This window comes from Papilio polytes, unplaced genomic scaffold, assembly GCF_000836215.1.
Source record: "Papilio polytes unplaced genomic scaffold, Ppol_1.0 DF824135.1, whole genome shotgun sequence".
Taxonomy (NCBI): Eukaryota; Metazoa; Arthropoda; class Insecta; order Lepidoptera; family Papilionidae; genus Papilio; species Papilio polytes.
The window spans coordinates 1,680,026-1,691,612 of NW_013525069.1; the positions used below are offsets into that span (position 1 = coordinate 1,680,026).

Below are 11,587 nucleotides of genomic sequence, written 5' to 3' on the forward strand. Positions count from 1 at the left end.
ATTTTACACCTATTACAGAGGATTTATTTTAATAGGCTATTATTTTTGCAATGGAAATAACTAGTTACAAAAATCACTAGTTTTGAAACATTTGACACCGAACAAATCACTAGTTTCGTTACGTTTCTCGAAAATGACGTAACGACTCACGCCTAGCGCGGTGTGATTTTCTTTCATTGGAAAGGGAAATCGCCCCTCGGGCTGCGGGGGGATTGCTCTTGTATTTTGTAAGTACTGACTTAAAAATACGAATTTACTGATAAAACTTACCTAAATTCGCGGCCGAATTTTATAATGACAAATGGAAATTATAATCCTTCGTAGAAGCTGAGTGTTCGGGAAAAATTCCGAGTTTATTTTCGAAAACATTGATCTTGTCACTAGTGGCGCTAACTGCACGGTTTTTCAGAAACTAATTTTGACAAGTAATTTTGTAAACATTTCAGCAGTGAAAATTCGTAATTTCATGAATTAATCTTCTTGTGAAAGAATTGTGGTCAATTTGTGTATTTTTGATTACAACAACTTAGTAAGGTAAGTTATAATATTATAGCTTTCTGTATAAAACTGCTAATATTTATCACAACTTGTAAATTAAATACCCTGATAATTTCGAAGTCGAACAATAAACTTTATTGTAGTGTTTTTAAGGTTACTTATGAAGAAATAATACGGTAATACTTTACAGTAGTGAAAAGTTTCATAAATAAGTATTATTGTATGAGGTTTTTATTATTTATCAACAATGGGAAAACACGTGAGATATGGAACTTACCTCTATTCGATTTCTTAAGCTTACATATAATTTCTAGTTAATTGCCGGAATGTTTTCTACTTATCAAAACAATTCAGTAATTTTTCGTTAATATACATACTTATTGCTTGTGTTGTTCCAATATTGTATGTTTTTTTTAATGTAATAGTAACCAAACAGATTCTCATTGTCGAAGATACAGAAAATGAAGTGGATGTTTGTGTTTAGGTTTTTTCTCAAACAAGATTTGTTAACTTGTATAAATACTAATCAGTAGCCTGTGGTTATAGCTTTCAATAAAAAGTAAAACCGGCTACATACTGTCAGTTTTACCCGCACAGTACAAGTGTTCAAAACATATGCAAATGTGTGTGTCCCACTTTAGAGCAAAGTCCTGGATAAAATTAGTTGTAGAAAATCAACATTTTTATGGTTTACTTTAATAATTTAACTTGTAAATAAATAAAAAATCATAGTAATCAATTATTATTTATTGTTTTATATTGCATTTTTTTATACTTAATTTAATCTTAATCTTATGTCCTAAAATGACTATGTTAACATTAATATTACCTAAAGTATTATAAGTTTGTGATAAACTTTATCAAATCACATAAAAATTAAGTATCCATAATGTACTTATTGAAATATTTTTTTAGATATCTCTTTGTGAAATGTACAAATTATTCGTGTTCTTGTTGAGTTATCGTGGCCTCTTAAATTCTCCGGATTCTTCTGAAGAACCTGTAAATACAAAAGCATACAGTACAAAATTTACCCTAAATTACAAATAGAACTTTCTTGCCATATATTGCGTCTAGTTTGTTTGATTGTTAAGTAATTTTGAGAAAAAATAAATATACAGTAGTTTTTGGCTTTGTCAATTCAAAGGTATTGAACATGTATTTAGGCTATTACTGATTGTTATATTATGGGAATGTGCCTTACATTCAATGAATACAAATTAACAATTGTATGTATAAACATAACATAGAGGAAAAAGAGAAAGAGGGAAAAGAGTTACATGTATTTGGGCATTTAATAAGTATGTGGGTGTGGGTAGGCTACTCTATAGTAGATGTCAGCTACCGTGCGTGCGATGACAGAAGCGTCCCCTCCAGCCGGGCTCGCAGACGCAGACGCCGCCGCGGCAGAGGCCGTGCCGGCAGGGGCGCGCGCATGCCCCCGCGCGCCGCCCCACCTCGCAGTGGTCGCCGCCCAGCCCCGGCGGGCAGCGGCACTTGTTCACCCCCTTACAGCGCCCCCCGCCCAAGCACGGGATCACGCACTTCGCTATACAAACACATAGTCAAACTGTTATATACGACTTTTACCACGTTAAACAAAATAATTGTCATATTATACATACAAAATTCGCAGCGTAGCCCGTAGTAACCTTTGGGGCATTCGCATGTGTCTTTCTGTATACATTTGCCGCCGTTGAGACACTTCTGTGAGCATATTCCTGCGAAAAAGTAAATAATCATCAATAATATTTAGGTTGAGAAAGTGCTTATCTACTTATCTTCTAATTAGTTATATCCTGAATGTTTGTTAATTGCAGGTGTGACAATGTTGCGACCAAGGACAATACTGCAGCAGATGCGCGGGGCGCACTCCGCCACGTGGAAGAAAAATCCTGAGGTAATTTGACCCTAACCGAAAACAACTTTTTTGCATACTCAATTTCTCACATCATTCAGTCAGACGTAAATTCTAGTCAACTATAGAATTAACAGAATCGCAAATTCTTTCACAATATCAGCTGGACAAGATAATTCGCGTGGACCACGCGGGCGAGCTGGGCGCGGACCGCATCTACGCGGGCCAGATGGCGGTGCTGGGCCGCACAGCGGAAGGCCCGCTCATACAGCACATGTGGGAGCAGGAGAAGAAGCACCGGGAGAAGTTTGAAGAGCTCATTTGCAAGTACCGCGTGCGGCCCACCGTCATGACGCCCCTGTGGAACGTCGCCGGATTCGCGCTGGGAGCCGGTAAGTCACCTCAAGGTTATCTCGTTTATGTTTTGCTTACAGGAAAGCTTTGCACCTTGCAATGAACTTCAATTATTTCAAATAAATGAGAATGGCATAATGTTTCAAGGCCTGAAAGATGTCCTAATTTATCGCTTTAAAATCGGAAGACCGTTAGTAAAACGTACTTTACGAAGATTAGAGAACGTAAGCACTACCTCCGACAGAGACCCGGTATCTCTACAGACGAATATTCAGACAGCTTCAAAAATACGTATTGTAAAACATCGCTTTCCGTGTTCTAGGAACGGCACTGCTAGGTAAAGAAGCAGCAATGGCGTGCACTGTCGCTGTAGAGACGGTCATAGTCGACCACTACAACGACCAGCTGCGCACCTTGATGGCTGACCCCAACGTCGACAAGGACATCCTCGACACCATCACCAAGTTCCGTGATGAAGAGCAGGAACACCACGACACGGGCATCGACCACGGCGCAGAACAAGCACCTTTCTACAAGGCTCTTACCGAAGTTATCAAGGCGGGTTGCAAAGTTGCTATTGCAATATCCAAAGCCGTGTAACAAGTGATAATTGAAACAGGACTTGGTACTCAGAGTTGTAAAGTAATCACTTAGTTCCTGACTGTAGATTTAATATGAGGAATCTACGTTACAAGTTTAAATAACCGGTAAATGACTATTGAGTACGGGAATTAAAGTTACGCCTCGTGTGCCTTATGTAACATTCCTGATGGCAGTTTTAGGTAACTACTCTAACAGGGAATATTTTAATTAATTTTCATTATTACAATATTATTTTGACGAGTTATCGTCGATTCTGCTTGCAACAAAACATTAGTTGTGAGGAGAATTGAAATTGCAATTTGATTTAGATATTTTTAAAATGCACTTAACATACAAACTTTACAATTAAGTAACGATGTCAGTTAAGCATATTCGTTTTGAAATTAGTTGTAATAAATTTGTATTAATAGCCCAGTGTCCATTATTTCCCCTTTCGTATCTATTCAGTCTTAAGTCACAAATCAGCAATAACACTTATCGGAACAAGACTTTCGTTAAAAGTAATGCCAACACCAAAAAATATTACGAACAGGGATGTATCGTGCAGTTCTTGTGTCTTTAATGATGGAGTAAAGGAAAACGCGATGCGGCAGTGTAATTCGGTGTAGTTACCTCCCTCGCAGTGGCGGCCCTGGTAGCCGGGCGGGCAGGAGCAGAGGCCGGGCGCGGTGCAGTTGCCGCCGTTCATGCACTGCGGGTAGCACAGCGCCGTGCGGCAATGCTGCCCCATGTAGCCCTCGCGGCACTGGCAGATCTTCTCCGCGTTGCACCAACCTTGGTTGGCGCACTTCTTGTCGCACTCCGGGTCCGGCCCTGACGTATTACTTACTAATTTAATATTAAAAACAAACTTAAACACAGCTAGGTGTTATAATATCTACTCTCTGAGACCAGCCCGTTCATTCTTTGTTTTTAGCTAGAATAATAACTATATTTTTACTATAGTCGTATCTATAAAAAAATAAAGGAAAAATACACAACATACGTATGGAAAAAATGTTTATGAGTCCACCGTCAGCAGCATTTAACGACAACATTAAATTTAAAAATTGTTAATAAAAAGCAGGCGAGTACCAACCTAAAAACGCAAATTCTGTGAGCAGAGGCACCGCGAAATCAGCCAATCAGCGTTCTCGGTGAGAAGGCCCGGAAAATAATGCGTTCAGGTTAATAAAAGTCGGGTTCGTAATGTTTATCGCAACGGATTAGTATAATGGAAACAAACGACATTTGACATTTTAAATTACCTTTTTGTTTTCTTCTTAATTTTAATGCAATTATTAACCAAATGTTGTTTATTTCAGTGTAATAACTACAAATGTTTTCAGATTGAAATAATATTTAAAACGCACCGATAGCACTAAATATTTAATTTATTAACATTACGTGAGGTCCGAGCGCCATTCAAAACAATTACATCGTTTCTTTGAACCGATTTTGTTGTACATTTATTGTTATGTCTTCACCACAAATTATTATGACGAATAGCGTAAAACATTTATTCATTTTAAACGTAAACAATAGGCTCGTAAAATGTCAATTGCCGTATTGTTCCCGGCGAGCACATGAGCACAAACACTGACTTATTTATACCGGTAGTCGGTAGTAGCTCCTGGCCATACCGCGGTACCTTCTAGGCGCAGTTAATGTAATAGCCAAAGCAACGATCGTAGCCTTAATAAATGAAATGCAATATTAAGTGTCGCCCCCGTCTTCGTCACATGATTGTTTTCAATAAAAGCAAAGAGTAGTTCAATTAATAAGCTGTAAGAGGTTTGTTTAATTAGATTCTTTAACAAGATTCGAAGGAAATAGAATATTTGTTATTGGATAATCAGCTAAAAAATTGAAAGCGTTACACCTTTGTTTCTGCTATTGGCAACATTTTTGGTTTGCGCAAGAAATTGAGTGTTATAAAATTGATTTTTAAAAAGTAGTGTTAGCACAATAACAGTAACAGAAGTGTCAAAGTGTTAAAAATGCGTGGGCGATACAATACCTGTCCTTTCTAAATACACACCTCTCTGTGCGCATTCCTTCTTTAGATTTAACCTTAGAGGGGTGCCTTTTAGTGGGATGTTGCGGCCGTTTTTAAGCACGAGTCCTATTTCGAATGTCGCCACGCCGCTATTGTTGCCCAGGCATATCAAAAATATACTGAATTCTGCGAACAACGACTTTGTTTAATAGTCTAAAGCACAACACATATGTAGAACTATAACGTCATTACCCCTGGACATATAATACTTCGAAAGATTTCAATTGTAAACTTAATTTGGAAAGCAATTGAAAAACATCTTTTTGCAGAATGATCTATGAGGATATTCTTTAGTATGAATTCGTATACCACATTTAATATCACAGTTATTTGAATTTAAAAATTAACTATCGTGCTTGAAGGACCAACTCATTACTGTAACACTAATGAAACAAAATTTAATAATTACTAAAAAATAAAAGTAATGGGCGGAATGAGAAACGTGATATACCTTTTGGAGCTTTAGGCACCCGGCCCTGGGTTTTGATAGAGAGGACGGGCGGCTTGAGCAGCTTGGGGTCGGAGGAAGTGAGCGTGTCGAAGTGATACTGGTAGCGCTTTCGAGAACGCCACGTGAAGTTGACGTAGCCCACCTCCGAGGGAATGGTTGGTAGCTTGTGCGAAAAGTTCGGGTCCAGGATGTACGGCGATATGTGGCCGTTCAGAATAGCGAACACTTGCATTGAAATACCTGTAATATAATTAATCAATTTCACACAAAAAATAAAATATAATATAACATATAACACACAAGTACTGAGGCCAAGCTAAAACTTTAACTTTAGAAATACTGACGGTATTTCTAAAGTTAAAGTTACCGTCAGACTTTTGGTCTGATATTTTCTGCCTATCAGAAAATGGTAGATCTCGGTTTCAGTGAACTAACCACTAAACATGCGGACTTGCCGCTCGTCGATCCACAGCGAGATGTCTGAGTTCTGCTTGGCTTCCATGCTGTCCATGCGGTTCTTGTAGTCGCGGCGGCCGGCCGTGAGGCTGAGCGACATGGCCAGCGCCACGGCCGCGAACAGCCGCGCACCGCGCCACGCCGACGCCCACGCCCACCGCATGCTGACGACTGCCCTCACCCGATGCCCACTGCCCACTTACCACCTCACACCTCACCACACTATACCTGTAATGTAAAAAGGCATATATTTAAGCAAATTATAAAGTATGTATTCTTATTTTATAAACGACCTATTTATAATATAGAACGTTTTTGCAAAATTTTAAATTAATTTAGTCCCAGTAAATCTGTTTTCCTGTAATTAATTCGCTGTTGGTCACCCTAACTGTAACCCGATCTACAAAGTGCATCATGTTTCACCAACAGAAATCAACACCGTGTCACTCCGCGTTAATTTACAATGCTCCCGCAAAATATCACTTTCACAAACATATTTACTATACATTAATTACGCATAACCGTTAAAGTTGTTCTTTTTATAAGCTCAAGTTTGTAATAGTTTTTTGGACATACAACTACAATTTAAAAAGAAGCATATTGCAAATCGTTTTAGTAAGAACAAATAAAAAGGTTGATAAAGTCTGGATGTACAAAAATGGTCGTGTCGTCCCGGCGTGAGTTGACTGACCCTAACAACCTTAAAACTGTTTTCGAATACGATGTGTAAAAATATGAATTAAATAATTTTGTTTAGTAGAATTATTAGGTTGTTAATTTCATTTATTTTTTTTTACCTTCAATCATAAGCATCCAATGTAAAGTAAATAAAAATGAAACTACATTATAAAGGCCACAGATGTGTCAGCCCTAATATTCAGTAGCAAGATAGTTTCTGCAGTAATAGGAGACTGTTTTGAATAGAACGTATTAAGTCTGAATCTTGTATTGTGCATGTATCATGTAAATCGGGTCGGTTTACACTGCACAGTTGCGGTATCATTTGTAGACCGTGTGAAACGACTTTTGTTATCGTTGCGGATATTTCTTATATTGTCAGTAATGTATTCATTCGGAAATAGTAATATATTTTAATACGTTGTTCTTTAGCTTGATTGTACCTTAAAATGCTAAAACACAGTTTAATAGTTTCGCAAAGAAAGATTGCATAAGTTGGTTCAATAACCACTACCTAGCCTACTAACGAAGGCCTCCAAATTTATCATATTTATTTTGTAGTAAATTTAGATTTTCATTTGTTTGTTGTTACTGTGTAATGTTTAATTCCGTTATCTGTGTGTATATTTACTTAACGTGCCGTTTGTTTTAATGATAACAAAAGGAAGGAATTCTGAATGATAATTTTGTTATTGACACAAAATCTTGCCAATGTTTGTTTGCTTTGTGATAATTTGTGACATATCAAAGTGTTGATTCTATTTAGTGTTCGTTCCTAACAATATTTATTTAGCATGTGTACCTAATTATATATTTTAGTTCTATAAATATTACGAATGACTGTTCCTTCTAATTGTCCAATAGTCATTTTAATTCTTATTTTTGAAAACTTTTATTAACTTCGCCTTAAAATACAAGGTACTTTACGGAGTTAAAATTCCTGTCTAAATAACCGTGTAAACGCCTTATAATACGCTTGTTGACTATACGAAATCGTTTTGGGTCACAAACCTAACGTCTTTAACAAAAAAAAGGAAAAATTATCACATTTAACATAATTGATTGGTCCGTTTGGACGTGCTCCCACAATACAGTACAGTCGTGAGAAACGGCCGCGCACCAAAAAACTCGACGACTTCATTAAATATCTCCCTGTCAAGATGTAATGTGTACGCTGCTTTTTTTTCTCACTCCCGATGTCGAATTATACTAACAAAAGGTGTAAACAAAAAAGAGGACACATGGATCTATGATGCGGGGTGCGCAACATTTTTGTCTATGTGTCTATTTATCTTCTGTCATTTCAAAATAGCTATGGTTTTAGAACTATTTATTGCCAACATTCAGGGAAACATCACAAATATTAAAACTAATTATAATCACTGCGATTACTAAAAAAGAAGTAATTTTTTGTAATTCCTGTATTTGAATGACAAAAAATACGATCAAATATAGCCGTATAATTTATTGCACAGTTTGTTTTTATCAATGAATTGGAATAAAGATCTCACTCGTCGCAACTTATCTGAGAACAACAAAAATATATAGCTTACCACAATCTGTCGTGGTCACCGCACGATAACCTACAATTAGTAATATTGGTGTAGACTGGCGATATGCTTTTATTATATGTTTGTCCTGATTGTAATTGAATAAAAATGGCTTTTGCTATACTTTTGTGCAATATTATTTCTGATTTCGAAAGACATTATTTAATAAGCAATCTCTTAGTCTGTTCTTGGTGTTTATTTAACAATGAATCAGTTAGTTTTGTTCTACGCTGGTTCATTACATAAATTGCGAATGATTTGTTTGCAAACTTTTATAAAATAGTAGTTAGTTTTCCTGTAGATTTAGCTAAAAGTGAACTTTATTTCATTTGAATACGCAGAAACAACTACGCAATATAATGAGTAGGGAGCAGTGACGTTGTAACGTTCTGTGATTTACTTTCAAGGGGTCTAAAAACCACAATACATACCTACCCACAAAGCTCTAGAGATGTTTATATCGTTTTACATATATCTTATGCTGTTTGGTTAGTAAGTTAGAGAACTGTATTTCTGACTATTCCATGAACTAATTTAAAATAAACGATTGAACGTAATACCGCTAATTTTTTAAAGGACGTAAGCGTTTGAATATACAATAGGAAAATAAATATTTGCGTTGCGGTGTAGATCTTGTACAAATATTCATTCCGTATTTGCGATAGGAAAATCCGAAACTACATTTTTCCGAAAGCAATAGTGTTAGCTTTTTAACTACTTTGATAGACTTTATTTTCTTAATAGTTATTTGTAAATCTGTGACATTTATCAATACTATTTAAAAAAATTCTTTATTTAAAACAACAATATTATTTGGAAAATATTAGGAAACGGAATAGTGGGTATAGATTACATGGCACGGTGTGGCTCGCCCTCGGTCACCAACAATCTGTTTTTGTCTAGTAGTCGCCACGGAACGTTCAATATCTTCAAGTAGTTGCCTTGGACTTGAGTTTGTGTGTTTTAAAGTAATTTACAAGTATTGTTGGCCATCCGTCTGTATTTTAAAAGAAGTCATTTGTGTCGAAATATCTAACAATAGTTACGTTTATGGCAAAAAATTTACTCTTATGACAATTGCTTTTTAACGTTGTTTATCTACCGAGAGATTACGAATTACTAAGTTAAACGTACTCGTATAACTCTCAAAGCTAAATCATTGTAATGTAAAGTTTCACAGTAATTGATTAAATCTTTTTATATGATTCGTTCGCTTGTTAAAAATCTCAATATAATTTTTCGAATGTCTGTTTGGTCGTCAACGACAGACGCATCCTGTGATAACTGCGCTGCGAAATGGGAATGACCCCGTGACTTTGCAAATATAATGCAAAATATTCAAATTATATCCACGACTGAATTTTATGCTAATTCTAATTTATGTAGATTATTTGTGGCAAAGGTTTATGTTTTACCGATTCCTTTGCTGGGAAATCTGTAAATAACAATTGGTTTCTAGTAAATCGTAATTTAAGCCACCTACAGCTCACCGTCTTTGTACCACAGGCGGTATAATTAGGTAAATTTATTAATAACATTAAAGCAGCTAAATCACAATAAATCTAAAAATTAAATAAAACAATAAGTAAATGCCAAAAAGGTTGTGTACCCCTGGCGCGCACTTGTTAGGCTAACCAGCGGCCGGTTCGTGCGGGAACAGGTAACAGGACAAAAAGAAAAAGCCACAGCTCGGCTGCTCCCGTCCGCGAGCCACACGACCACTGCCCGCTGCCCGCGTCCTGCTTTTGTTGTGGCCATTTGGACGTTTCTATTTAAAGATTCACCTCAACTTATAGGTCGACGCAATTAATGAATTATCTCGACACAAATGTAAATTTTTATAAATTATTTTTTTATGTAAATCATGTATCCAGAGATAAGCAACATATTTAATTAACTTTAGACAATAAACATAAAGATCAATCTTCGCGATGATTCCGCGTATATCACATGTACACTAATAAATTTACAATAACATAATTGGCCTTTAAGTGCAAGATAAATTGTAAGCAATAATTTATTGTTCCGTTTTAGTATTGTGTCAGATAATTTAATTAACAGTGTGTAGTCAAACGCATCATATCGATTGAACAAAAACCATAATTTAAAAGCAGACTTAACACGAGTTTGACTTTAATCAATTTTCAGATGTGCAAAAACACAAGCAATATCAATTATGATATAAGCTAATCGTTTTCTTACATGAAATTTTAAAATGGTCGTTTTTTTGCAACAGATGTGAAACCGGTTGAAGTATTAAAATTGATTGAAAAATAGAATCAATTAACAGAGCATAAGACAGGGTCCGTGGTCGAGAGATTGTGCGGGGGACACTATTAATAACACCTTGTTTACATCAGACATAAAAAGTTGTTTATCTTTTTTTAAACATTGACTAAGAAAGAATAAATTTGAATCTAAATTACAAGTTTTAAACTGCTTACAGATATTGTGTTTAGTATTTACAACATACTTAATTGTATCTGTTTTTATGATAATATTAAAATTTTAACTTAAATTTGCTAATACGAGATTTTAAGAGTAAGTTAAACGAGAAGTCAACAATGCACTTGATCAGTATCGTTAAACAATTAAACATAAGTGGGATCAACGATCTCTTGTTATCCCGTAAATTTCGCAAAGAATTTAGTATAAAATAAATCTATACCTGTATTATTTCCTTTACAAACAAATAATATAGCAAAACCACTGACACTGTAACTATTCAAGTTATACAAATGGTCGAAGATCGGAAACACAATTTTTTTACGAACACTAAATATGTTCCCAACAACACATGCACCTCACAGCGCGCTCAAATGTCGACTGCTAATATTTTATGACTTCGCTCGCCGTATGGGATGGGATAACTCGATGTCTTATCTGAAACGATATGTACAGATTTGAGCTTTATGTCCTTCATAAAAGTATTGTAACATGAGGAAAAATTACATTGCATTGCAGTTAAACTCGGACGTGGGGTTTTAGAAATCTATTTCCTTAGAAGAGTGTACTTATTTTTGTAACAATTTGGTACTACCCTCAGTAAAAGTTTTGGCAATAGAAGTACTAGTCATTCTAAATTCACAGTGGCATCGTAG

At 35.9% G+C, this 11,587-nt stretch overlaps 3 protein-coding genes across 7 annotated transcripts in view; 1 reads left to right on the forward strand and 2 right to left on the reverse strand.

The window, feature by feature from the left end:
* LOC106099258 (DNA-binding protein Ewg) overlaps positions 1-510 on the reverse strand; it is a 13,271-nt gene extending 12,761 nt beyond the window's left edge. Inside the window, exon 1 of the mRNA XM_013277737.1 lies at positions 271-510. The gene's annotated coding sequence lies outside the window, so the exon portion shown is untranslated. The remainder of the gene's footprint in view (positions 1-270) is intronic.
* LOC106099261 (5-demethoxyubiquinone hydroxylase, mitochondrial) lies at positions 156-3,722 on the forward strand. Of its 2 annotated transcripts, none has more exons than XM_013277747.1 (4): positions 156-227; positions 2,319-2,398; positions 2,520-2,748; positions 3,033-3,722. In XM_013277747.1, exons 2-4 carry the CDS (start codon positions 2,327-2,329, stop codon positions 3,308-3,310), a joined length of 579 nt encoding a protein of 192 aa, XP_013133201.1. In that variant the 5' UTR covers positions 156-227; positions 2,319-2,326; the 3' UTR covers positions 3,311-3,722. The 2 variants fall into 2 exon arrangements, with proteins under 2 accessions (XP_013133201.1, XP_013133200.1); XM_013277746.1 differs by lacking the exon at positions 156-227 and adding an exon at positions 447-534.
* Positions 1,405-11,328, reverse strand: LOC106099260 (protein shifted). 4 transcript variants are annotated; one of them, XM_013277744.1, is made up of 9 exons: positions 11,155-11,328; positions 6,238-6,486; positions 5,803-6,042; positions 5,334-5,477; positions 4,392-4,406; positions 3,926-4,126; positions 2,124-2,219; positions 1,844-2,047; positions 1,405-1,498 (listed from the first exon to the last, which is right to left on the reverse strand). In XM_013277744.1, exons 2-9 carry the CDS (start codon positions 6,419-6,421, stop codon positions 1,458-1,460), a joined length of 1,125 nt encoding a protein of 374 aa, XP_013133198.1. In that variant the 5' UTR covers positions 6,422-6,486; positions 11,155-11,328; the 3' UTR covers positions 1,405-1,457. The 4 variants fall into 4 exon arrangements, with proteins under 4 accessions (XP_013133198.1, XP_013133195.1, XP_013133199.1 ...); XM_013277741.1 differs by having other exon boundaries at positions 5,313-5,477; XM_013277745.1 differs by lacking the exon at positions 4,392-4,406 and having other exon boundaries at positions 11,155-11,327.
* Between the last annotated feature and the right edge of the window lie 259 nt (positions 11,329-11,587).

Bases quoted from the DNA above. Each gene is read 5' to 3' on its own strand.
- LOC106099260 (XM_013277741.1), bottom strand. From the start codon at position 6,421: ATGCGGTGGGCGTGGGCGTCGGCGTGGCGCGGTGCGCGGCTGTTCGCG. The intron at 5,478-5,802 runs GTATATCACGTT...CGTTGTTCGCAG, and splicing joins GGTGCCTAAAGCTCCAAAAG to AATTCAGTATATTTTTGATA. The intron at 2,220-3,925 runs GTAACTACACCG...ACTTTTTCGCAG, and splicing joins GGGCCGCCACTGCGAGGGAG to GAATATGCTCACAGAAGTGT.
- LOC106099261 (XM_013277747.1), top strand. From the start codon at position 2,327: ATGTTGCGACCAAGGACAATACTGCAGCAGATGCGCGGGGCGCACTCC. The intron at 2,399-2,519 runs GTAATTTGACCC...TCACAATATCAG, and splicing joins CGTGGAAGAAAAATCCTGAG to CTGGACAAGATAATTCGCGT. The intron at 2,749-3,032 runs GTAAGTCACCTC...TCCGTGTTCTAG, and splicing joins CGGATTCGCGCTGGGAGCCG to GAACGGCACTGCTAGGTAAA.